A 24,356-nucleotide genomic window follows, 5' to 3' on the forward strand; every position below is an offset into this window, starting at 1 on the left:
CAAGGCTTCCCCCCTCTATTCTATTTCTCGTACTTATCACCACCCCCTTCTCTATGCCTCACCGAGCAACTCGGCCGGCCTCCCTTTTATACTCGCAGCCTCCTCCGGCGTCAAGTGAATCCCAAACAACTCTGCCAACGCCGCCACCCTCTCCTCCTCCGTCTTACACACCTTGACCAACCGCGTCTTGCCAGTCAAGTTCTCCTTGATAACCCCCTCCGCCATCATGACCTTCCCCACGACCTTAGCCGTGCCATCCTCCGCAACCCCCCTCAAAAACCGAATCGCCAGCGTCGTCCACGTCTGGTGACTCTCCTTCGCCTGCGAGGTATACCAATTGATATTCCCAAAATCCGCCTCTGTAAACTCAAAGCGATCATGGAACGCAAAAAACGGCACCCAGTCCCTCTCCACCCCATTCCGCACCTCATACACCCACATCCTCTCCGCCCCCTCCCCCCTAAACCTCTGATTCGGAATAAACCTCCTCCCCAACCGCACCTCCTGCGTCCCAATCCCATTATGCTGCACCGCCCCCTCCACCAACGGCATCGGCCGCGTCATGCCATCCCCCCCAAACCCCACATCCAGCACGTACTTGGCCGCCTCCCCCGGCACGCTCACGATGTTCACCAGATGCACCCAGCCCGTGTAGGCCTCGCCTTGCGGGACGCCGGCCACGCGCGGGCGGATGCGCACCCCGGCTAGGTAGGCGTCGCTGAAGCCGAGGGCCCGCAGCATGTGGTTGAAGAGGATGGAGTTCTCCATGCAGTAGCCGCCGCGGCCGCGGTTGGCGGTGATCATTTTGGTGAAGAGGGCTTGCGGGTTGAGGTCGATGGTATGGGTGGGGGAGTAGTGGATGGAGAGGTTGTCGTAGGGGATGGTGGTTATTTGGTGGGTGAAGAGGGTGGTGAGGTAGGTGAGGTTGAGGGTGGGGTTCGCGGACGGGTGGAAGGACGGTGGGAGGCCGATGTGCGTGAGGTAGGCGTCTACTTGGGATGGGGTGTAGGCTGAGTCCATGGTGAGGGTGGTCATTTTTGAGGGTGGTTCATTAAGGCCCGGTCGGTGGGTGGCGGTGGTCGGTGTGTGGGTGCCAAAGAGAGACTACCGGGTCTCAGAGAGGGTTGTTTACACCTCTGAGTTGTTGTTGTCTTCTCTTGAAACTCGATGACTCTTTATTTACTTTGGAGCCGTGAGTCACCCAACTTCGGTTTCGGCCATCGGACCGGTTGTCGGAGGGCGTAAGGCGTCATTCTCATAGAAAGAGGGCATCCCAGTCTTGGCTCCCTCTGCGTATTTGTTTCAAGATATTCGAAACCTGAAGTGAAAGAGAATAGCAATATCATTTAAGGGACTTCGATGAGACAATAAAAAAACTTCGCTTTACAGCATGGAAAAGACTGGCGACATGTCACCTAGCTCGGAGCATAAGTCTCTGGGTTTTGCATATGATTTACTCTCAGCATGGAGTATCACATGCTCGTTCATAATTAAACCAAGGAGTTATTTTGATGAGAATCTTAAGTTCGAGAGACTGGGAGTTGTTTCTCCAACCGAAATGACGTTCGACTGGGGCTCATAGCCATCCCAAACCCTTTCTAAGAGGAACAATGGCACCGCCAACACCTTGACGCAGGCAGTCGGCTCACGGCTGGACGTCGACGGCGAGGAAAGCTCCGCCTAGCCCGATAGTTAGTACATGCCAACAAAATGGCCTCACAATATACAAGACGGATGAATAACTGGATTTACGCAGTACCTCGGCGTCTTCTATGGCTCGCTTCTTGGCCAGTCCCAACCCGGGAAGAGCACATCATCAGCGCATTCCCTAAACGGGACATCTCGAGAGCACAACCCTAAACCGGACTGTGGGGGCTTCAATCTCTGGAATGCAAGTCCATCAAGCCAGCAGCATCTCTCAGCCCTGCCCAGGCCCTCAACCCATCAGAGCCGACAACGAGCCCACGTTCCTGGCATGGAGTGTGGGGGACCGACCAGAGACAGCATCACCAACGCAGGGACTCAGAGATTCCGAAGATGTGTGTGGGAGTTCAGACAAACGACTTCTGCATCGTGGCGGTGCCGAGCGAGTGACAAGCGCGGGTTCCTGCGCGGGCTGGGTCAGAGCGAGCGGCGGTTCGGGTGATGGCGGGCATTCGCGCCGCCTCAATGCCATAATCCCCAAGAATTAGGAAGCGGGGAGGGCTAGCGGCGGACGGGATCTTGCCCCTACCAACGAGCTGGTTTGTATGTAATGTACCATTACTCGTATGTACAAAAGTCTCAGATGTTATCAGCCCAACCCAAACCCACCCGCAGCCCTATTTGTCGCACAGCCTTTCGGAGAACCAAGCCCTTCGACACGTCGCACTTGGGTGGGTGTCAGCCGTGCAACCACTGCGTGAATGCCCCATGGGGATTGGTGCGTCGTGGGTCTTGGGGAAGAAAAATTGATTCCCGCCCGCACCACGTGTCACACGTCTGTTGGTATCGGTTTCGAATTCAAGAAATCAGAGTCTTGCGCGGTTTTGAGATTTGCGCGAACCACTGGGGTTCTCGGTTTCGGAGAAGCAGGCACGCACGCAGGCAGGTGACGGTGAGCCGCTTGGAGAGCTGAGAAACGAAACAAGTTCTTCTGTTCTTCCTGCGCCGTTTCTCCCTGGAACCAGTCTGTAGGGAACGGACAAGTTTGCCTGGGAGCAAACACGGTGCTCGCCCCTGTGAGAATCTGACGATTCTGACCGTCCCTTGCATCGGGCCAACGGCGTGGTGGGGTCGCGTCGGCCCATGCCGGAAACTGTCAGCGCCCCCGGATCCTCCGGACGGAGTCGCGAGACGGAGAAGCGGATCTCGTCGTCATCAGCCCATTACTTACCCATTACTTACTGTGTAAAGCAAGAACAAGAAGCTCTGCATTCGCCCGTCATCAGGCAGCCATGACAGCCGTGGCAGTATCGTTGTACCAAAGGTCTCCCCGGCGTTCCCTCCACGCTTTTGTCAGCGAGGACAAAAGCAATGGTTGATGACACCCAAAATGCTGGATTGTGGCGCGTTGCGGTGTGCCACCGTCCACTTGTCCGCTTGTGAGAGGCTGATGCGTCTCACGAATATCACGCTCGATAGACCTGTACTTCCCATTCTCTCTCTCATCGCGGGAAGGATGGTTACCGGCGGGTGTTTCTCAACTCCGCCGCTTCAAGTCTGAACTCTCGCTGAGACTCGTCCGATGGTTGATGGTCTTAATTGGGTGTTGAGACGAAAATGGACCTTCGTTAGAGGCAAAGCGCTGATCCTCCTCGATGAGGAGACCGGGCAATGGTCATCTCGCTCACGTGGGGCGGCCGTTGAGCGAGCTGCTGCTTGGAAGATCGTTCACGAATCAAGTCACCAACCAATCTGTTGACGGTTTTAGCTTCGTGAGCAAAAGCAAAACAAACCAGCGTGACCGGACTGGCAAACACTCGCTCGCTCCGGAAACCGATTCTGCATCCGAGGATATGAGTTGCAAAGACTCAAGCCGAGCCCTCAATTACTACACAACAAAGTTATTGTTGGCGAACAAGTGGCGAGATGAGATCTGGACCAAAAAGTTGGTTTTGGGTGCATCTGGGGCGGCCCGTCTTGTCTGTCCAACCGATCCTCGGTTCCCTGAAAACTGGAAAGGGAGTTCAATTCCAAGCCGTCATGGGTCAACAGCTGGACCAGTCGTGCTTGTCGTCACTGACCGGTCAAGCCGCTGCAACGCTGCGCTGAACAGAATTCAAACAATTAGCAAAAAAAAAAAAAAAAGGAATATCGTGACTCCAAAATGTCGTCATTATTTGTTATGCTCAGACTCTGCCGCTTCCGATCCGTCGACCATGTTACGCTGACAGCCCATTGACGGCTGGCGGCCCAGTTTGAAAGAATGTCCCGCCCTAACAGCACCGTTGAGATGGAGCAGAGCCTTTCTTCTTCTGGGGCGTTCTCCCTTCGGATTTGGCGGGGAAGAAATTCTGGAACCAGAACAAGTGGGGCTTTGCCGAAGTTCCAGCGACTGCGTGAGACGCACGCTACCTGCTCATACTTGATCACCTGGTTATTTTCGCGGGGTTTTTGTGGGAAGTTACCACCGCGCTTGTACCCTTTCGCTCACACAGGTACCAGGGATCTTACACCACCTTGGGCTGAGAAGCGTCGCCTCTGACATTCGCACTGTAACCTTCGTACTGTGCCACTGCCAGGCACCGGGACCTTGCGGAGCAAGTCTTCCGTCAGTAATTGCCTTTGGAGCGTTTCAAAGCAGCATCCTCCTCGTAGCCGGGTGAACAGTAACATCATCACAATCTTTCGAGAAACGAGGCCTGCGGAACTGCAGAGTGATTGGAGTGACAAGGAAGGGGAAAGCAACTTGAGAAAATCTCAATTTTGGTGCCGGATTGCGCCGTTTTGGCCCGTCAACTGCCGCGCAGGGCCATTTCAGGCTTCGTCCCAGCGCTCGGGTCCCCAGAAGCGAGAAGTCCAAACCCAAAACGGGCGAAGGGCGGGCCAGCGCACCACTGCCACCCACCTTCTTTCCCCCGGGCCGTTCAGATTTCCCCACTGTGTGCGTGCCTGCAACAACACAATTGCACAGAAGCTTGGTGGGCGTTCTTGGACCTGGACCAAACGACATCATCCACCCAATTCTTGTGCTCCATCATTCTCCCTCCACACATCGAATCCCGCGCCGCTCGACCCTGTCTGGTCAACAAAGCAGTTGCCTGCTTCTGTCAACAAATGAGAGACCCTTGATATCGCCGACCATCCGTCAATCGCTCACTTTTCCTGTCCCCCCAAGGAGCAGGTGAGCACCTGCAACGCAATAACACCCCGACAAGCATCACCCACGCCGAGACCCCGTCGCACGACACACCCGCAACACACCACACAAATCCCCAAACCCACTGGGGCTATCGTTTCCGCCCACGACAGCCTCCGTTTACGCCCTGGGCGGGCTGTATCCATTCGTTGGCCCCGGCAGAGTTTGTGGCCTCTACCCAACCCGCGACGACTAGGCGTGGCATGTGTGGCTCAGAACGAGCCTCCATCCCCCTCATCCTCTCCACTCCAGCCAGTGCCGGTGCTCGCATGCAGACATGGACAAGTCACCAAACATATCGCCCGGGACGTCGGAAGTCCCTGATGCCAGCCAGGATGCCCACCCCACGTACACCCGCGAATCGTCTGCCAGCACGGCGACAATAACCCCAATGACCGAATCGGGGCCGTCCAAGTTCACGTCACAGACATCTGCCACGTCCACTTCGTCGTCCGCCGCGCCTTCTCCCCTCGTATCACGCGAGCCATCTCCCACCAGGCCATTGTCAAGGACCGCAACTTCGCGCACTTCATCAGCGAATTCCGGAATCCGCTCGAGGAAGAACAGCCAGCAAGATCTCAGCCCTTCGCGATCCGCAAAGCAGGCCAACGGCCCACCAGCGTCAGGATCCAAGTCACTCTCCTCCGCCAACACCCCGACTCTCCTCCCATCAACCTCAGATCCGAGCTCTAATGCGGGCGCACCCGTCAAATCACCCACCACGATGGACCATTTGCGAGAGTCGCCCAGATGGCCCGTATCCCCGCGGTTACGATCTCCACCGCCCATCCTCCACAAGCCAAATATGGGGTTACCGAGAAGGCCAGAGCCGGAGACTCCCCTGATTAACGTCCAGCACGCCACCCCACCGATGCCACCTCCCGGGGACTTGCCATCCGACACGGACCCCGAAGACCTCCATATTGCAACCGGCGGGAGGACGCCAGCGCGTGGGGGAGGCGGTAGCACATCGACCCTCGAGACCGTGCAGGAGGTCAGCCCGATAGGATCCCCACGGGCCCCAACGGACTCGATACACGAGAAAATCGACGACAGCATGGCCCCAGAGACGTCGCAAGCAGATTCCGTCGGCCTCGGTCTCTCTCAGAACGGAGAGGGAAGGATAAGCGCAGGGGACAGCGGGAGCGAGACCGACAACACGAAGACAGGGCGGCGGAGCGGAGCGATAAGCGCGCCTCCTTTGACGTCTAGGCAGTCGAGCACATGCATCAAGCAGGGTGTCACCAAAAGCAAGACCGGTGAGGCGTCGTTGCAGAGCATGACGGTGGAGACAGAGACGGTGACGTCTATTCCACAAGCCCCGCTCGTGCCGGGTACGGGAGGGCAAGGGTCGACCGTCAGCCTGCGCACAAAGGCGAGCACAGAAACGATACGACCAAAGAAGGAGAAGAAGAAGCCGGCACGGAAGACACCCACCGTGACGGCCGGCAATGGTGAGCCACCAAACTCAGCTGCTTTATTCCCCCGGTTGCGCCATTACCAGTCCATGGGATCAGTCGTCTCATCGACCGAGAATAAGTGTCTCTCGCCGACAAAATGCCACCACGACGAAGGAGATAGTCGCTCTCGTCGAACCCACTCCCGCAGGCAGAGCATGGTCATGTACCAGATGAGCAACTTACTGACAAGACATCGCTTAGCGTCGTCCAAGGCGGATATTTTCGAGGCCAAGGTCGCGAGCGCCGTCGAAGAGGCGAACTCGTCCGACTCGGACGAGACCTTCGTCTACGATTCTAACCCTCCAGATGCCCGCGAGCGGCCCATGCGATTCCACTCCCGGACCCCGAGCACCACCTCGATGGCCAGCCAGATCGACCGCGCCGGCATGCGCTCGATCCATGCCGTCATGGAGAGCAACGGCCAGCCGGTCGTGCCCAAAAAGAGCATGAAGTTCGTAAACTCGTCGGCTACAAACGGCCACAGCGACAGCGGCTTCGCCGAGGACGACGGCAGGGGAACCGGGAGGAGCAACGCCGGCTCTGGCCGGGGGACTGCCCGCCATCACCACCACTTCGGCCGCTGGGGCCGCAACGGTGGTGGCAACGGCCACCCTTCTTTGTTCGCCGAGCATGGTCCGTTCGGTGGATCACTAGCTCAGGGGAATCTGAACTCGCGACAATCGTCTGCGCCCCCGAGCCCTCGATTCGCGAACCGTCCTGTTGCCGGAGTGAACGGCAAGCGGGGGACGCACCTATCGGTAGGCTATGATCTTGACGACACCACAGGCGCCGATGACGAGACAACACCTCTTATCGGCTCTGGAACGGTACGATCATCACGCTCGGGCAGGGGCCGGAGGAGCGGTCACTCCCTGCGCTCCATCGAGGCGCAGACCTACCACCGCTCGGCGCCCTCGGTCCTCAACCGGTTTGCGAGCTGCCTCGTCCTTACCGTGATGCTTCTCCTTGTCGTCTCAGGTGCCATCGGGTTCATGTTTGCCACATCCCAACCGCTCACCGGCATCCAGCTCGTCTCGATGGACCACGTCGTGGCGAGCCAGCAGGAGCTGATGCTAGATCTCACTATCAAAGCCCATAACCCGAACGTCGTCGTCGTGGTCGTCGACTCGGCCGACATCGAAGTCTTTGCCAAGTCTCCGCACGCCATGACCGACTCAGAATGGTGGCGCCACACCCACCCGGGCGAGATCGGCCCGCCGCCGCCTCGCAGGCCGGTCAGCGACGAAGAAGCTAGCAGCAGCAACATGATGCAAATTCTCGAGGCCGAACCGGACCCGTCCCCGCCCGACGACGCGGCGCCCAACATGCGGCTGGGCACCATCACGGGGTTCGACAGCGCGCTCTCGTTCGAGGGCTCTTTCTTCCACAAGGGCATCTCGTACTCGAGCGGCGAGGTGCGCCTCAAGAACCCCGGCAACGGCACCTACGGCGGCCAGGAGCGCTGGGAGCGCATCCTCGACGACGAGTTCACCCTCATCCTTAAGGGCGTCCTCAAGTACACCCTGCCCCTAAGCCAGCGCGTCCGCACCGCCACCATCTCCGGCAAGACTACCGTCAAGCCCAACGCCGCTAATGATCCGCCCGGTCTGCCCCCTAATGGGACCAAGGGCGGTGACGGTGGTGGTGGTGATAATCGGGCGCCCACCGTGGGAGATGGTGATGGGGAGGTCACGATTTCTGTTGCTTTGTAGAAAGCGGGGTTTTGTCAAACCCTGCGTCCAGCGACGCAATTTTTTGTTCCTTTGTTTATTATGACTGATTGTTGTCAAGAAGATCTTTGCAGACTTGGTTTTTTTATTTTTTCTGGGTTGGGTTGGGTTGGGTTGGGGCCTTTGGAGGCATGAGGGGGGAAATGGCGTGGGGTTGATTTGGAGCGGGTTCTGTATACTGACTGACTTGACTGACTGAATCGGGGGAAGCGTGCATGGCGTGGTGGGCATGGTATTATGGACAAAATCATCTTCGTGTTTTTTACACCCCTTCTTCTTTTTCCGTTTCTTTTTTTACTCTCTCCCCTTTTCTCCTTGTCTCCTTCCCGAAGAATGGAGTGCTGGAGCGGGAGTTGGTTGGCGGGTTTCTGCGGGGGCGTTCTTTTGCTGGTTTTGGTGGTTGGTCGAGTGGGTGGAGAGACGCATAAAAAGGCACTCGACACATACTAGGAGAGACAGAAAGAGAGAGAGAGAGAGAGAGAGAGAGAGAGAGAGAGAGAGAGAGAGAGAGAGAGAGAGAGAGAGAGAGAGAGAGAGAGAGAGAAAGAAGCGATTTTTGTTGATGATGATTACGTTACGTTACGTCTTTCCACCCTTGTTTCCTTTACTCTTTAATCTGTTTTCTTTCCAAGAATGAGGTTCTCAGTTAGCGGGAGCTGGGCAGATTTGTCATGATGATTTGAACCGGGGGCGCGTGGGTTTTACGGATGGACGGTGGTTTCTCTCTCTCTTGTGTTTGTTTAGGGTTCCCTTTTTTAAATCACAACTGCCTCAGGGCCCGGTCATGGGACGGTTATGATGGGAGTCGAGTCTCCTTTTTACTAGGTACCTCCTGTATTCTTTGCTTTCCTACTTCCTAGATGGCCGGTTTATTGGGAAAAGGCCAACACCCCTGGCGAGCGCCGGGCGGAGAAGAAGTTAGCTGGTTGGAAGCAGCTGGTGGGTAAACACTGAGCAAGAGAGTCGGTAAATGAAGACGCATTAGACGTGCTTCTCCCTTTTCCCTTCTTCGGTATCAACTTTCCCTTTTCCTTCCCTTTACTTGTTTCTTAAGCCCTCTCCCTCCCTCCCTCCCTTTTGCCATCTATTCCACCCAGGCCTCATACCGCCTTGTTTTCCTTATCACATTTACACTTGACGGACTAACTCACCCTTGTTTTCATGTTTCACAACGATTCAACAAAACCACATTTTCCCTCCAATCTGATGGTGTACGTGGGTTTAGATGTCTTGGACACAGAATCAATAAACGATGGTCACGAGTTCATGAAATGGACAGGGAAAAAGAAAGGGGCAGGGGCTTGCGGGATTTAGCTATCAATATATCGTATTCCGTATTTATTCCAGGTCTGGCCGAATACAGGTACGCGACGACACTGAGCACATATCGGTTGTGCTTGTGCTTGTGTTTGTGTATTTGCTAGTGATGGGTGATATCTCATGGTGCTCAAGGTGTCAAGTTAGGGGTGTGTGTCTGGGGATTGTTGGGGGTGGCAAAAAGGCCCTGCTGGGGTCTCAACCCTGTGGTTTGTGTCTCATAGCCCGTGATATCATCTTGGGGGTATCTTGTTAAGTAGAAGACAAAATAAATGCCGTGCCTCACAGCTGAGATACCACTCTTTGCATCTTCACCATGTCCGCGAATATAAATGAGGGTATTCCTGACAACTGTGGGCGAAAAACGCACGCCCGACTCGTGGCGTTGTTGCCTGTGTAGAGGAACTGAAGCTGGCCTCTTATAATGTCATGTGCCTCACCAACCCGCGATGTAGAACTGGCACACACACACAAAGGTTCGGGGTATTGGTAAGAGGGGGAACTGTTGAGGGATGGCAATCTGTTGTGGCATCGTTTCACGCACAGTCCATGACTGAGGCGGCGTCGCTACAATGGCTTTCGGTTGTCTTCTCAGGAAAATCACCGTTTTGAAGTAAGGCTTTATCGGGTTCCACAACCCAGCCCGGTTTGTTGCGGTCTACATATTACTTTGACAACGAGACTGCCGCAACCAGTCTGAGACATTACGCGCATGATCCCAAGGGGTCTCATATATTATGCGATATCTGACAACTCAAGGCGAACACAAAACCCATCGTACATGCACCATTACCAAGTCTATAACCCACTCAACAGCCAAAACGATGCCAGAAAGTCTGCTGCAACGACCCCCGCTCTATGCCTCAATCTCATCCTCCTTCCAGTCCGCCACCTTGGCCTTGACGGTCCCTCCTCCAACCACTCTCCCGCCCTGCTTCCTCTTGACCCGGCACCGCATGCCAATTTCCTCGTCAAAGATGAAGCGCCACAGTACGTAGGTCCAGCTGCGATGCTGCGGCAGGTCGGCGTAGAACTCCTTGGCCATCTCCCGCAGCACGGGCAGGCGGGTCCAGGGGATGGCCGGGAAGTCGTGGTGCTCGTTGTGCAGGCCGACGTTGTACGTGACCAGGTTCAGCGGGCCGTAGTAGCTGAAGGTCTCGGGGACGGGGATGTTGTTGCTCGGCTGGCGCGCCTCGGGCATGATCTTCTCGTAGACGTAGTGCTCGGCGATGAAGTGGCCCGCTGTCGGGTGCAGCGAGCCGGCCAGGAAGGAGGAGAGCAGCAGGTAGAGGACAGAATTGAAGGTGAAGTAGCCCGGGAGGAGGCACGCGAGGGCGTAGTCGAACCCGAGTTGGACGGCGACGTTCAGGCCGTGCACCCAGGTGAAGGGCACACGGTAGACGGTCATGGGCCGGAGAGCGTAGAAGAAGATTTGGAAGGTGCAGAAGAAGGCCTTTCCAAGGATCGAGTCGAGGAACACAGCTTCGAAGGCAGTAGGGAGGTCGGTGTCTAGACCGTCGACACCGAGGGACTTGTGGTGCGTGAGGTGGTAGGGCTGGGAGGGTCAGTAATTGTTTGTAGGGCAGCGACGTGGATAGCATACCCTGAACGAAGCACTGTATGGCACGGCAATGGGCAGGTTGGCAAAAATGGCAAATAGTCGGTTGGCCATGGGCGACCTGAAGGCGAGGTTGTGGGAGATCTCGTGGATGGCGAGGAACAGGTTCTGGTTGGAGGTGGCGCCGAAGACGTATGCCACTGCCCAGAACTTCCATGACCAAAAGGAGGTGTCGCGCAGGAGATGGGCGAGAAGTATTTGGAGGCCAACGACACCGGCGACGACATATTTGGTCAGGGGCTCGGGACCGCACAGTTTGGTTACCTATATGGAAACAAACGAACGGTTAGTTAACTGGATCGTCATTGAGGATAGGTGCAGAAATAATGCTAGACTTACCTCGGGATGCGCCTTGATGATGGCAAGGCGCCTGGTCCGATGTGGCTCCTCGGTGTAGGTCCAGAAGAAGTCGCGGTAACTCGCATCATCGACCTGTGCTTCAGCTTCCGGAGCTGCACCGTTCGCGCTGCCGTTTACCTGCCTGTTTGCCTTGCCATTGGCGGGTTCCCTCCTCTTCGAAGCGCCGTTCGTAGTTGCTGTCACGGAGCGAGCCATCGTGTTCGAGGAGAGGCCGAAATTTGACGGCGGCCTGCTTGTGGGAGTTGACCGAAACAAGCGACAGCACCGTGAAGTTGAAACTTGAAAGTCCAGTTCTCCAGTCCATCGGCAGCTTCCACTGCAATATTTCACCGCCCTGGTACGCGTGGCTATCGTAGGGGTCGAAGCGGGGCTTCCCCTGGCTGTGAGCGGGGCATCCAATCTGGGGACCAATTGAACCCCTTCAAGGTTGCCCGTGTCCGTGCATCCACTTCCAAGCTGGATCGAAAAGGGGACTGATCGTTCCAGAAACCAATCTTGGTGGGCTGTCCCCTGTCCAAATCATCCGATGTTTGCTGGGCTGCCATCTTGTTCCATCCTCAACTTGCACAACGATATCACAGACTTTCGAGGCAAGGACAATGGATTTCGAGTGTTTTTATTTTTCTTTGCTTCCCTTACACTAATCTACCCCTTCCCTAAGACCTAATACCGCATCGTGACCGTCGGCGGCTTGTTGTTGAGGATCTCATCAATCTCCTTCATAATCTCGGGCGTCAACTTCTTGTACGCCCGCACTGCCTCGATGTTCTCGTAGACCTGCGCCTGGCTGCTGGCACCCGTGATGGCGGAGCTCACGTTGGGGTTTGCGAGCACCCACGCAAGAGCCAGCACGCTCTGCTTGACTCCCAGCCTCTCCGCGATCGGCTCCAGCTTGCTGACCGTGTCGGCCATGGCCTGGAACTCGGCCTTGCCCGTCTGCTTCCAGAACCCAGCGATGAACTCGACCTGCGTCTGAGCAAACCGCGACCCGTCCGGAATGCCGTTCTTGTACTTGCCAGACAAGATACCCTGTCGCATGGGCGAGAAGACCGTCAGGCCGAGACCGACCTCGCGGTACAGGTGTGCGTACTCCCTCTCGACTTGGATGCGCTCGAGCATGTTGTACCGCGGTTGTTCTGTTCCAGTTAGCTCCCAAGTCGCCCTTCACTTGGAGCGAGGCATCAACGTACCCATCACGGGGCCGATCAGGCCCAGCTTGTCGGCGTACCGCCATGCTTGTGCGATCTCATCGGCGTTCCACTCCGAAGTGCCCCAGTACAGCGCCTTGCCCGTGTTGATCAGGTGGTTGAAGGCGCGCACCGTCTCCTCCATGGGCGTGTGCCGGTCCGGGCGATGAGCGTAGATCAGGTCGACATACTCCAGCTGCAGCCTCTCGAGCGACTGGTTCATGCCCTCGATGACGTGCTTCCGCGACAGGCCCCGGTTGTTGACTTTGCTGTTGCTAAAAGCGTCGCCCCAGTAGAGCTGATAAACGGTCAACACCGGCACCGAGAGTCTGAACCGTGCCAATGAGGGTTGGTTACCTTGGTGGAGATGACGATATCGTTCCTCTTCCATTCGTACTTTTTGATGGCCTCGCCCATCACTTTCTCAGACTCACCCTCGGCGTACCCCTCGGCACAGTCGAAGAAGTTGACGCCGCAGTCGTAGGCGGCCTTCATGCAGGCATACGTCCCCTCGCGGTCGACATGCCCGCCGTAAGTCAACCAACCGCCGAGGGAGATGGCCGAGACCTGAAGGCCGGAGCGACCCAGGAAGCGGTATTCCATCTCGGGGAGGTTGTCAGGTTTCGACATGATTGATGTGTGCTGAGCCGATGGTTGGGGTTTGGGTTTGGGCAAGATGTCAAGGTTGAGTTTGCGACCAAAGCTTAATGCCTCAGCTCTTTAAAGGCCTCCAAGAAAGTTTGATCGACCTTGTGTTCCGGACCAAGTGGTGTTACAGAATCAATAGGGCCGATATACCTGCATGATGGGTTGCGGGGTGTTTGCTCCCCGCTGTTACCCCTCCGCTGGGTCCAGGGTTGGCCTTGCCAACGACCATCACGCTCCTTCTGAATGAATCTCTATTGGATCTGGCGATCCAACAAGGCTGCATCAGGATTACAAACCTCATGCTTCTTTGGGCTTCTTTTCCGGCGAGAAGGGCCGTATGGAGACAAACAAGTTGGAGCTAACGGTTGAACAGTCCAGAGATTCCATTTAGCCGCCACAACAACTTTCATCTCCATCTTTCGGCGTGAGTCAAAAGAGGCAGCTGGGATATCAGACCCGAAACTGAAAATTCTACAATCAAGGTCGCAAGAGACAATAACTGAATGATCTGCAGAGCACATCTAACACCGTATGAGTAGCTAGTACTTCGTAATTGCCTTTGTAAGCCGTGCGCCCAACAGCCAGCAAGGTCCAAGTGCTTAGACAGACAGATGGGAGAAAGCGCTCTTTTGAGACCCATCATGCCAAGGCTTTATCTCTCCTGTTGCCACAATGAGACTGCCCAAGTTGGCACATCGGGTCTGGAACAGTTCACACATAAACATACACACATAATGCGATTTGATTCTTATCTTGAATAATATGGTGATGGCAAAACCTTTCATGCCCAGGCATTTAATTTCCCGCCCTGGTCCAGTTCTAGGCTCAGAAGGCAGTCAGGCCAGACCGTGTGCTGTGATAGCTCGCACAGTAACATCCCTGGATGATTGTTTACTTTGCCCCTTTTTGTCCGTTGCTGGGACCAAAACACCAAAGAATTATCGCCAGATCTGAATCACAACCAACACTATCATATCGACTGCCCGACCTGGTGTGCGGTGGACTAACTGCGCTTTCCTTTCTTGGTTCAAATCTGCTACCGTGAAATCATCCCCAAAAATGAAAATCACATCACCTGTGCCAACATGCTCCTTCCCAATGTCCCGCCGAGAGAGCACAGATCGTCCGACGACCTCTTCCTCACTCAGGGCTTAGAATCTGACCTTGAAAGCACAGTTTTCTTTGTTGGCCTTTTTCTGCAAAATTCCCCCACCATCCCACCTGGCTGCATTTTTGCCGCCCTCTCTTTCTGTTCTTCTTCGCTCTCACCACCAACTTCGAGGAAATACAGACGCTCGACACCTCGGTTGTCGATCGACTGACTCAAGGCTTTCATTGGAACAGGTAAGCTCATCGCCTCTTTCCCACTCTTTTCTTCACTTAGTTTTCGGCAGTCGCGCCGTCGTTGCCGCACCCCGCAAATTGCGACCGGTCGGGTCGCTTTCTCTTCGAAACCAAGAGCGTCATCTCTTTTCGACTTCGGAATCTATTTGACACCAATATTATAGGCACTTTACAAACTAGAACACAACCATCATGTCTTGGGACAACAACTGGGGCGGCGGCGGCGGCGCTGCTGCTACCGATTCCTGGGGTACCGGCAATACCAACGGCGACGACTGGAATGGCGGTTTCGGCGCTGCCGCAGGCGGCGACAGCTTTGGCGCAGAGAACGGTGGCAACGAGGGCGCCGGCAACACTGGCGGCGATCGCGCTTGCTTCAATTGTGGCGAGTCTGGGTCAGTAACCTGCTTCTTTACGCGATCAATAAACCAGACTAGTGCGACTAACACGGTCCTGTAGTCACAACAAGGCTGATTGCCCCAACCCGCGCGTCTTGTCTGGCGCCTGCCGTCGCTGCAACGAGGAGGGCCATTGGAGCAAGGACTGCCCTAACGCACCGCCCATGCTGTGCAAGGAGTGCCAGTCCCCCGACCATGTCGTCAAGGATTGCCCCGACCGCGTCTGCAAGAACTGCCGCGAGACTGGTATGATGATCCTCTGGTGTTATGGCAATGAAAGGTTGCTGACTTTGTTTGAAATGCAGGTCACACGATCAGCCAGTGCAAGAATTCTCGCAAGATCGATCGCGACCACCTTGCGGATATGCCCACCGAGGAAGCCTGGACGCTCATCAAGCGTGCTGTCAAGGAGCGCGACATTGACGATGTCAAGGAGGCCATTCAGGTCTACGTCAAGTCGGCTCCTGACACTACCTACGCTGATCTAGAGCGCGCTTTTCGTGCCCAAGATGTGCCGGTGTGGCTCATCGCCATTGAAAAGACCCTGGCTGCCACTTTCACCAACATGGATCTCCAGGGTTGCCTCGGCAAGAAGTACACGGTCACCTACCGTTTCCAGTGGAACCCCCCTCGTCCGCGTGATCGGGAGCTGTGGCCGAAGGACGTCAACGAGAACATCGAGCGCCTCAGCGATGCCGGTGAAGTCGTCTATGGCGGCCTTCCCAAGTGCAGCAACTGCGACGGGCTCGGTCATATTTCCAAGAGCTGCCCCCAGGACAAGGTCGAAAAGGCGAATACCTTCGAAATCCTGTGCTTTAACTGCAACGAGCCCGGCCATCGTGTTCGCGACTGTAAGTTACTCCCCCCCCCAATGCTTGAGTATGTTCTGTTAACTGACCGTCTCCAAGGCCCTACCCCGCGCGTTGATCGATTTGCCTGCAAGAACTGCGGGTTCGTCACCCCTCAAAAAGATACGATGTGAAGATGCTGACAATTTCCCAGCCAATCGGGACATAAAGTCTCGGACTGCCCTGAGCCTCGCTCAGCCGAGAATGTTGAGTGCCGGAAGTGCAACGAGAGTAAGTTTCTGTTTCCGTCCTACCAAGGACTTACTGACCACGGCCAGCCGGCCATTTCTCTCGCGATTGCCCGCAGGGCGGTCCCAGCGGCTGCCGCAACTGTGGCCAGGAGGGCCATATGTCCCGTGATTGCACCGAGCCGCGCAACATGGCTCTGGTGCAGTGCCGCAACTGCGATGAGTTTGGCCACATGAATAAAGAGTGCCCGAAGCCGCGCGATAGTGAGTCCTCGTGACAAACTCAACTCTGCCGGTCGTTGCTAATTATTTTACAGTGGCGCGTGTGAAGTGCGCCAACTGCCAGGAGATGGGTCACTACAAGTCTCGATGCCCCAACCCTCTGGTCCCCGAGGACGATGGCGAGGGTGGCTACGGTGGCGGCGGTTATGGCGGTGGTGGTGCCGAGAATGGCGGCTGCTCTGGCCCTGCACCAGCTGATACCGGCGTTGCTGATGGCGGCGATGGTGGCTGGGGCCCGGGCGCCGTTGTTGACAACAGCGGCTGGTAAACTTGCTCAATGGACTGGCTATCTTCTATGGGGTGGGAGTCGATCTTTTTACTTTGATGAGGCATTGGTCGTTTATTTCGGCTGATCTTTGGCGATTTCTACGGGCTTTGCCTGCATGACAAGGGAGATGGATGGACGGATATGGCGCCCGAGATAGTCAGGTAGCGGAAGGCTTAGGCCCAATATTCACTCGTTCAGTGACTTGAAACTTTTGCTTGCTATTCGTGACATCGTGTCTGGTAGATGTACGATGGGATATAAAACAAGAACGACGGCGCCAAAACCCATGCAAAACGCTCTGAAACGGCCCAGAGGCTCTATTTGGTCAGAACACCGATGATGTGAGGCATGGTGAAGTACCAGGCCTCGCCATCCAACTGGTGCAAGTCAACTTGGCTCCATGGAGCGGCCTCCTTAAGCCACCTTCCTGTATCGCGACACATTTCGCATCCTCCAATAAACTGAGGCCAGACGAGATTCAAGCATGCTAGAAACGACAAAGTCAGCGGATTGCCCCCTCAATTGCACAAAAGTCCTGACAGCCAGCCAACACAGGCCAAGCCAGGCCAGACCAGACCAGGCCAAACTCACCCTGATACAACCGCATCCCCCACCCCTGCTCCCTAAAGCACTTCACATGCTCATACACATACCACCTGCCCCCGGGCTTCAAATACCCATACAACTGCGCCATATTCCGCCGCGGCTCCGGAATACTGCACAGACACATCACCGTCACGATGCAGTCCACGCTCTCCCGCGCCACCCGCCCCGACTCCGCCAGCGCCTCGATCCCCACGGGCACAATCTCGTACTTGCCGTCGCGGTCGAGTCCGGCCGCCGCCACTTGTGCTGCGAGCAGGGGGTGGATGTCGGTGTTGGGCTCGATCCCGTAGACCTTGTCGATGGAGGGGAGGTGGGCGGGCGTGAAGAGGGACGTCCACATGCCGGAGCCGGGGCCGATTTCGAGGACTGTGCCGGAGACGGGTGGGTGTGGCTGAGATGAGGTGGTGGTGGTGGTGGGTGGGGGGACCACGCCGTGGGTCACGCGGCCTTGGAGCAGCGGGATCACGTTGGGCTCGGCGTGGATGCGCACGAGGGGGCCGACCACGGCCCAGAAACGCCCGAACCAGGCGGCGCGGAGGCGGGACGGGGAGAGGAGGGTGCCGAAGTCGCCGGTGAGGAGCGCGCTGAGGATGGTGGGGGGGAGGTGGGTGAGGGCGATGGCCATGAAGTGGAAGGGGTGGAGGAGCGAGGCGAGAACGGGTGGGAGCATCGTGGGTGGTTGGGTTTGGTGTGGTGTGGTGTGGTCTGTTGGTTGGTTTGGTTTGGGTTGGGGGCTTTGAATGGCGGTAGTGGTGGTGGTGGTGATTCTGGATGACGATGAGGGCGGGAGTAAAAGGGGGTGAAAGGGGGAAGAAAAGGGGGAAGGGGGAAGTGAAAGATTAGTGAGTGGGATGGTTGCAGGTGAGAAGGAGGGTGAGAATCTGAGCGGGAGAAAGTATAAGCTACCCCCGGACACATTCCTATGGCCCTACTCTTATCCGGCCACTTATTACGCAATGGTATGGGTGAAGATGTATGGGGCGGGCGACTTTTGAAAGGGACAAGGTCTTGCTGTAGGGTTAGGGCTGAAAGTGTAAGAAGGTGGGGGGGGTTGTGGAAAGCAGCAATGTGCTTGGCGATGCACCCCAGCTTCTATGCATACCTGGGTACCTTTGTGGCCTTGGAGCCTAGGCAGGGTGCTTGCTCAAGTCACTTCGTTCACAGCCCCTTCATTCTGGGGTGCACACCATAGTTTTGGAGTTAAAGTCATAGAGCCAGCGCGCAAGAGATTCAAAATTGAGATGCTGTCCTGTCGCATTGATGTGAAACCTGGGCTAGATTTAGTCTAGCATTGCTAGTTAAATGGTTATTTGAATGCGGTTTGTCCATTCATTTTCTCAGAGGCAAGATTGGTCAAAGTACCTGATGGTCGTGAGAAGCAAGTGGGCCATTACTGAAGTGATATGTGTGAATTTGACTGACCTACGAATATGAAGTACACTTCGAAAGTCGCACACCCACAATGTCAGTTATTTTATTTGCATCGAAACAAGTCTTGCAAAACCAACAGGTGACGAGCCATAACTTGGTAGGGTGAACATTCAAGCAATTAAGCGAAGACGCTAACCAAATAGAGTGGCGTTGCGATAAGATAATGGTAAGTCCCCACCCCCGGCAATCGCACACACCACCAATCGCACACTTTGACCCACTTCGCACATGTGGAAGACAACTCTCCTGAACAACTTCAACATTGCCTCAATCCATATACTCGCTGAAATCCTGCAAATGACCCTGTAGGACGACGTCCGTTAAAGCGTCTGATGTCTCTACAAGCTCCCCAGCTTCGAACTTCGCCTTGATAATATCTACCATAGTCGCAAATTTGGCGTTGGGATCCAGTTTGACCTTCCTCTTCTTCTTGGGCCTCACTCTTTCCAACTGAGCTTCAGCTGCCTCAAGTTTCAGTTGCAAATTCAAGACTTCCATCGTTTTCTCAACAACAAGCTTCGCGATCTTATCAAAGCTGATCTTGACCGTGTTGTCCGTCCTGAAAATCTCGCGTAGTTCAGGGCTAACTTCGTACAACAACTTGAAGATATCTTGATTGCGTCTAGGCGTCGGGACAGTCTTATATGATGGCCTAGTAACCTTCGACAGACTTCCTTGTGACCGATGGCGTCGTTTTCGAGGCGTGGAAACCTATCTAGGTTGTCCTACGTCGACAAAACGACTCGCGAGAGGCTTCTCGATGTTGAGGGGCCAGAGACCAGATGCCTCCCATCCAGATCTGACATTTTTGCTGTACATCAGATCTTCCCTGGCTCTAGCATAGGCGACGATGAAGTCCTGCTTGTTGAGAGGGAGTCCGTTTCGTTGAAGGATGATATCGCTAAGGTAACGGCGGTAGCTGTTCTTCAGGGGGCTGAAGACGGTAAGGTCGAGCGGCTGGAGGACGTGGGAACAGTGTGGAGGTGAAAAAAGAAGGTGAACGTTGTTGGCGTAACACTCCCACATAAACTCATCACTTTCATGACTCCCATGCCCATCAACTACCAACAACCGCCTCATTGTTGTTGCTGTCCCAGGGATGTAAATCTCCTTCAACCAGTGAAGCGCAATATCATTGTTTGTCCATCCTTTTGGGCTTGTCGTAAACCTCCAACGTGAGATAGCATTGTAGAGGCGTGGATCGCGAGGAAACCACTGTTGCTGAACGTCCGCGCCCTCATAGATAACCAGGGGGGAGTGACTGACGCGCTGCCGTGATGCATTCGATGATCGTGATCCAGATCCGGTTTTCTGGACTCTTGGCGATAGCAACTCTGGTCCCCTGTCTTTCAACACATAAACCGTTTGTTCCCATACCTTCCATCACTCCAACTTCGTCCATATTCCCCCGGTGCTCGGGCAAGATGTCCTCAATAGCAGGGAGCACAAGCTTCTCAAACCAGGTCCTAATAAACTCATGTTGTTGCCCCTTCAATGCGCTTGTAGTCAACTCGCTTCACCTTCTTGGTCTTAACTTCTGGGTGGCGCTTGAAAAATCGAGGAAGCCAGCCGTTCCCGACCGTCTCTGAGGAGCCGTTTGCCTGGAGGATACGGTCGGCGAATAAGCGAATCTGGCGATGGGAAACAGGGACGCCTAAGTCCTCTTGTATCGTGATCCAGGCCGCCAGATGCTTTTCCTGGGTAGGCGAAAGCTTTTGCAATACAGTAGCTTCGTATTCGCCCTTGGGTCGGACACCCTTCTTGATCCGGGACTGAATGGTTGAGGGGGGTACGCCCCACTCTTCGGCTGCCTTCCGTACGGACATGCTTCCGTTTCTGATGGCGCTGATGGCTTTTTGGAGGTTTTCTTCGGTGTATTTTTTAGCCATCATAAAATCCCTGCTTCCAGTAATTAAAACGATATCGAACTTGTGAATAATTGACCAAAATTGACTAAATTGTTGTGGTTTGACCTTGGACGGGACGAGGGATGGTTGGGCAGGAATGCGGGGCTGGAAGGTGTGCGAGAGGTGGAGTGTGCGATTGCCGGGGTGAGGGACTTACTGTGTAAGTAAAACAAATGGAAGCCAGGTCCTTCTATTTTGCCCCTCCTCCCATCCATCTTCCCTTCTCAGAAACCACCCTCTCCTTCTTATGGGGCATTTGGATGCATTTTCGATTCACCATGGACGAGTTCCCACGCGACAATGCCCTGGGCAGCTTCGAGGACCTGCTCCAGCGACTGGAGGATCTCGATCATGACTCTCCCCGTGAGCCCTTCGGAGGCATGGCTTTCGAGGTTTCACCTACGCAATATCTCACACTTCTACAGGCGGAACCCCGCGGCGACCCTGATACGTCCGACTACAGCTGCGGTGTGGTTTATTACAAAAAGAAATCGACTCAAATTCATCTCGACCTCTCCGACCTCTTCTCGGATTTGATTATGAATCAAACGCAAGAAAAATGGGCCGGGCACGACGCCCTCCCACCGTCTTTGGCTCCTGTTACATTAGAAGCGCCAAGGTTAGGGACGACACGAACCCTCCTACCGTCAATATGGCTCCCGACGTGGCTATTTGTTCCAGGATGCTCGGACGGGAGGGACGCCGTTGCCCGTTCTTGGTCGTTGAAATTGCCTATGCCCATCGTTTCCCTGGGGAATAATTGGAGACCCGGTATAAGGAATATTTCAAAGAGAATCATATCCAGGTAGTCTTCTGCCTGGATGTGTTCTACGCCTGTGGCCTGGATGGTGCTAGCAAGACAGCTAGCGCCCTGGACCGCTCCGCCCTCAGCATGTGGATCCGAGATAAGAACGGTGGCATCCAGACGGAACGGTGGCATCCAGACGGTCATGGACTAGGTGCCTTTGTCCGACGAGGCCGCAAGCATCGACATCTACGCCTCGGATTTGCTTCCTGGGCACATTCTACCCGCAGAATTCACCCGCACAGCGTACGTCCCCCCTTTTTCGTTCTTCTTTTCTTTTTGTCCTCTCTCTCTCTCCTTCCGATACCCTGGCCTGAATATGCACGACTAACTTGCAAGGGACACAGGAATTCCCGCAACGTTAATGCGCGAATTCATATTCCTTTTGCCTCCATTGCCAAGGTTCTCCAGGAGGCTTGTGAGACCCAACTAGCGGCGGATATCAATGCCGCTCAGAAGGCTATGAAGCCCAGAAAGCCCAAGGCGAAGGGGCCCTCGGGCGAAATCGGGCGGCTCAAGGAAGAGCTAAGGAAGAGCTACAGAAGATGGACCAACTGCGCCATGATTTGGAGCAGCAGTTGGCCAAGAAGGACCGGGAGCTGCGGCGCGCGAACCGTCTGATCCGCAAAAAGGGCAACTAACTTGTTTAGTTATGCATCAGGGCCGAGGAGGGACGAGTAAGTTGCATTTTTGCAACTTGACCCTTGGTCGCACGCTTATGTACGCACTCCGCGTCGCTCCGTCCGTTCTTGACGTCGGTATAGCGATGGCATTTTCCCATCATTCTTCGCCGCGATCTTGAATTGGGCACGCCGGGCTCCAACTTCTTTCGGCTAGGTGACGACGTCGCGCCAGAAGTAGTGCTCAGCGGGTCTCATTCCGTTTGGCAGGCGGCCTCCATGAAGGTGCCAAACGACAGATAGACAAAACAAACTAAGTATCAACATTGGAGCCACTGTGGAAACGGCGTGACATTGATTACCTATCATGAGTGATCCAACCAACTTCCCTGAGGAGGGCCAAAGGTCTAAAGCTATATGGTTTGTGGCCCCACGATCCAACGAGCTGGCTGTGGCTGGTATCGAAAGTGAAGAACAAAGATGAGTCGGTGGGCTAGGATCTGAGATTTGGTTTGTGGTGGTCAATTGCATGGAGGATGCCAAGATCTGCCGCAGGGTGACCGAAGATCGCGGGCCGCCAAAAATGCTTGGCAATGCGCCCAGGTTTAAAGAAGTGTCCTTTGCACGGATTACATGTCCATATCAAGACATCATCACAACCCTTTTTCTCTCCACCCGACGACACATTTCCCTCCCACTTCCTGTCGCTCATTACAGACGTGTACACCCCTCCGCCGACCCAAACACACGGTCAGACGATCCCTATTTCGCTACCAATTGGCCTCGGAAAGCGTAAGTGGACAGCTTGGCCATAGCGGCCGCAGCGCATACAAATCATGAGGTTACTCAAGACCATTCTGCTGCCGCTTCTGGCACTGGCCCAGGCTGCGCTTTGCGCCGAGGACTACTACAAGGTACGATCGTGGTTACCCCCATTCCCTGCCTGGAAGTCTAGCCTTCTCTAACACCGAACCACTCCAGGTTCTCGGCCTCGACAAGCAAGCCTCCGACAGGCAGATCAAGTCGGCCTATAGGCAACTCAGCAAGAAATACCACCCCGACAAGAACCCGTGAGTTCGCCTACCTCCTCGGAAACACCCCTTCTTCCCTTCCCGCACAAACAAACCCCTCTAACAACCCAACCCCCTCTCCCCAGCAACGACTCAACAGCCCACGACAAGTTCGTCCTCGTCGCCGAAGCCTACGAAGCCCTCTCCGACGCCGAGTCGCGCCAAATCTACGACCAGTACGGATACGACGCGCTCAAGCAGCGCAAGCAACAAGGCGGCGGCGGCGGGGGCGGGCACGACCCATTCGACCTCTTCAGCCGCTTCTTCGGCGGGGGCGGCCACTACGGCAGCCAGCCGGGCCAGCGGCGCGGGCACAACGTCGAGGTCAAAGTCCCCGTCGCCCTGCGCGACTTCTACAACGGCCGCACCACCGAGTTCCAGTGGAACAAGCAGGAGATCTGCGAGGAGTGCGAGGGCACGGGCGCCGCCGACCGCGTCGTGCACGCCTGCACCGCCTGCGCCGGCCGCGGCGTCCGCACCGTCCGCCAGCAGCTGGCCCCCGGCATGGTCACGCAAGTGCAGATGCAGTGCGACGCGTGCGGCGGCCGGGGGAAGAGCATCAAGCACCGCTGCAAGGCCTGCGGCGGGGAGCGCGTGGTGCGCCGCCCCGCGACCGTGTCGCTGACGGTGCAGCGCGGCATGGCGGACGGGGTGCGCATCGCGTACGAGAACGAGGCGGATGCCAGCCCGGACTATGTCGCGGGGGATTTGATCGTGCAGGTGGTGGAGAAGGAGCCCGAGCTGGAGGGCGAGGAGAGCAACCCTGACCGGGTGGACGGCGTCTTCTTCCGGCGCAAGGAGGACGACTTGTTCTGGCGGGAGGTGCTGTCGCTGCGCGAGGCGCTGATGGGTGGGTGGACGCGGAACGTCACGCACCTGGATGGGCACGTCGTGCGGCTGGGGCGGGAGCGCGGCGTGGTGGTGCAGCCGAACCACGTCGAGACGGTGCCTGGAGAGGGCATGCCCAAGTGGCACGAGGACGGCGACAGCGTGTACCACAAGACCGAGTTCGGGAATCTCTACGTCGAGTATACCGTCGTGTTGCCGGATCAGATGGATAGTGGGATGGAGAAGGATCTGTGGGCCGTGTTTGAGAAGTGGCGGGCGAAGAATGGCATCGATTTGCACAAGGACAGCGGGAGGCCTGATAAGCCGGTTATGCATGACCATGAGCACGACGAGTTATAGAGCGGTCGGTTATGTTATGTACGTTAAGGATATATACCACGATAGTTGCACACTGATGTCGAGTTTGGTATAGAACAATGTGTATACTGATATCACGCTGGCAGCGAGAGCATCAAAGATGGAACAGGCATAAATCATGACATTCGTATCTTCAAAGGGAGATATTAGCTCAGCGCATCTGTAACCGAAAACATCCAAAACATCATATCTAGCGTAGGTAACATCAAGAAAAGAAAATAGA

General features: G+C 55.6%; 9 protein-coding genes across 9 annotated transcripts; 4 read left to right on the forward strand and 5 right to left on the reverse strand.

Moving 5' to 3' along the window:
* Nucleotides 1–51: 51 nt before the first annotated feature.
* CHGG_06975 (uncharacterized protein) lies at nucleotides 52–1,035 on the reverse strand (the record flags this gene model as incomplete). The annotated part of the gene is made up of 1 exon (XM_001224630.1): nucleotides 52–1,035. The coding sequence occupies one exon, from the start codon at nucleotides 1,033–1,035 to the stop codon at nucleotides 52–54; it is 984 nt and encodes a 327-aa protein (XP_001224631.1).
* A 4,082-nt stretch (nucleotides 1,036–5,117) lies between these two features.
* CHGG_06976 (uncharacterized protein) lies at nucleotides 5,118–8,012 on the forward strand (the record flags this gene model as incomplete). Its single annotated transcript, XM_001224631.1, has 1 exon — nucleotides 5,118–8,012. The coding sequence occupies one exon, from the start codon at nucleotides 5,118–5,120 to the stop codon at nucleotides 8,010–8,012; it is 2,895 nt and encodes a 964-aa protein (XP_001224632.1).
* Nucleotides 8,013–10,203: 2,191 nt separating this feature from the next.
* Nucleotides 10,204–11,520, reverse strand: CHGG_06977 (uncharacterized protein; the record flags this gene model as incomplete). The annotated part of the gene is made up of 3 exons (XM_001224632.1): nucleotides 10,204–10,902; nucleotides 10,951–11,229; nucleotides 11,305–11,520. The coding sequence occupies 3 exons, from the start codon at nucleotides 11,518–11,520 to the stop codon at nucleotides 10,204–10,206; spliced, it is 1,194 nt and encodes a 397-aa protein (XP_001224633.1).
* A 468-nt stretch (nucleotides 11,521–11,988) lies between these two features.
* Nucleotides 11,989–13,142, reverse strand: CHGG_06978 (uncharacterized protein; the record flags this gene model as incomplete). Its single annotated transcript, XM_001224633.1, has 3 exons — nucleotides 11,989–12,461; nucleotides 12,516–12,810; nucleotides 12,870–13,142. 3 exons carry the CDS (start codon nucleotides 13,140–13,142, stop codon nucleotides 11,989–11,991), a joined length of 1,041 nt encoding a protein of 346 aa, XP_001224634.1.
* Nucleotides 13,143–14,696: 1,554 nt separating this feature from the next.
* CHGG_06979 (uncharacterized protein) lies at nucleotides 14,697–16,488 on the forward strand (the record flags this gene model as incomplete). Its single annotated transcript, XM_001224634.1, has 5 exons — nucleotides 14,697–14,899; nucleotides 14,964–15,148; nucleotides 15,208–15,753; nucleotides 16,029–16,202; nucleotides 16,256–16,488. 5 exons carry the CDS (start codon nucleotides 14,697–14,699, stop codon nucleotides 16,486–16,488), a joined length of 1,341 nt encoding a protein of 446 aa, XP_001224635.1.
* Nucleotides 16,489–16,902: 414 nt separating this feature from the next.
* CHGG_06980 (uncharacterized protein) lies at nucleotides 16,903–17,764 on the reverse strand (the record flags this gene model as incomplete). The annotated part of the gene is made up of 2 exons (XM_001224635.1): nucleotides 16,903–16,975; nucleotides 17,142–17,764. 2 exons carry the CDS (start codon nucleotides 17,762–17,764, stop codon nucleotides 16,903–16,905), a joined length of 696 nt encoding a protein of 231 aa, XP_001224636.1.
* Nucleotides 17,765–18,792: 1,028 nt separating this feature from the next.
* On the reverse strand, nucleotides 18,793–20,351 carry CHGG_06981 (uncharacterized protein; the record flags this gene model as incomplete). Its single annotated transcript, XM_001224636.1, has 3 exons — nucleotides 18,793–19,125; nucleotides 19,255–19,635; nucleotides 20,046–20,351. 3 exons carry the CDS (start codon nucleotides 20,349–20,351, stop codon nucleotides 18,793–18,795), a joined length of 1,020 nt encoding a protein of 339 aa, XP_001224637.1.
* Nucleotides 20,352–20,710: 359 nt separating this feature from the next.
* Nucleotides 20,711–21,858, forward strand: CHGG_06982 (uncharacterized protein; the record flags this gene model as incomplete). Its single annotated transcript, XM_001224637.1, has 3 exons — nucleotides 20,711–20,905; nucleotides 21,238–21,483; nucleotides 21,640–21,858. The coding sequence occupies 3 exons, from the start codon at nucleotides 20,711–20,713 to the stop codon at nucleotides 21,856–21,858; spliced, it is 660 nt and encodes a 219-aa protein (XP_001224638.1).
* An 835-nt stretch (nucleotides 21,859–22,693) lies between these two features.
* CHGG_06983 (uncharacterized protein) lies at nucleotides 22,694–24,115 on the forward strand (the record flags this gene model as incomplete). Its single annotated transcript, XM_001224638.1, has 3 exons — nucleotides 22,694–22,771; nucleotides 22,839–22,927; nucleotides 23,014–24,115. The coding sequence occupies 3 exons, from the start codon at nucleotides 22,694–22,696 to the stop codon at nucleotides 24,113–24,115; spliced, it is 1,269 nt and encodes a 422-aa protein (XP_001224639.1).
* Nucleotides 24,116–24,356: the final 241 nt, after the last annotated feature.

Source organism: Chaetomium globosum, genomic scaffold, assembly GCF_000143365.1.
Source record: "Chaetomium globosum CBS 148.51 scaffold_5 genomic scaffold, whole genome shotgun sequence".
In the NCBI taxonomy this organism is placed as follows: Eukaryota; Fungi; Ascomycota; class Sordariomycetes; order Sordariales; family Chaetomiaceae; genus Chaetomium; species Chaetomium globosum.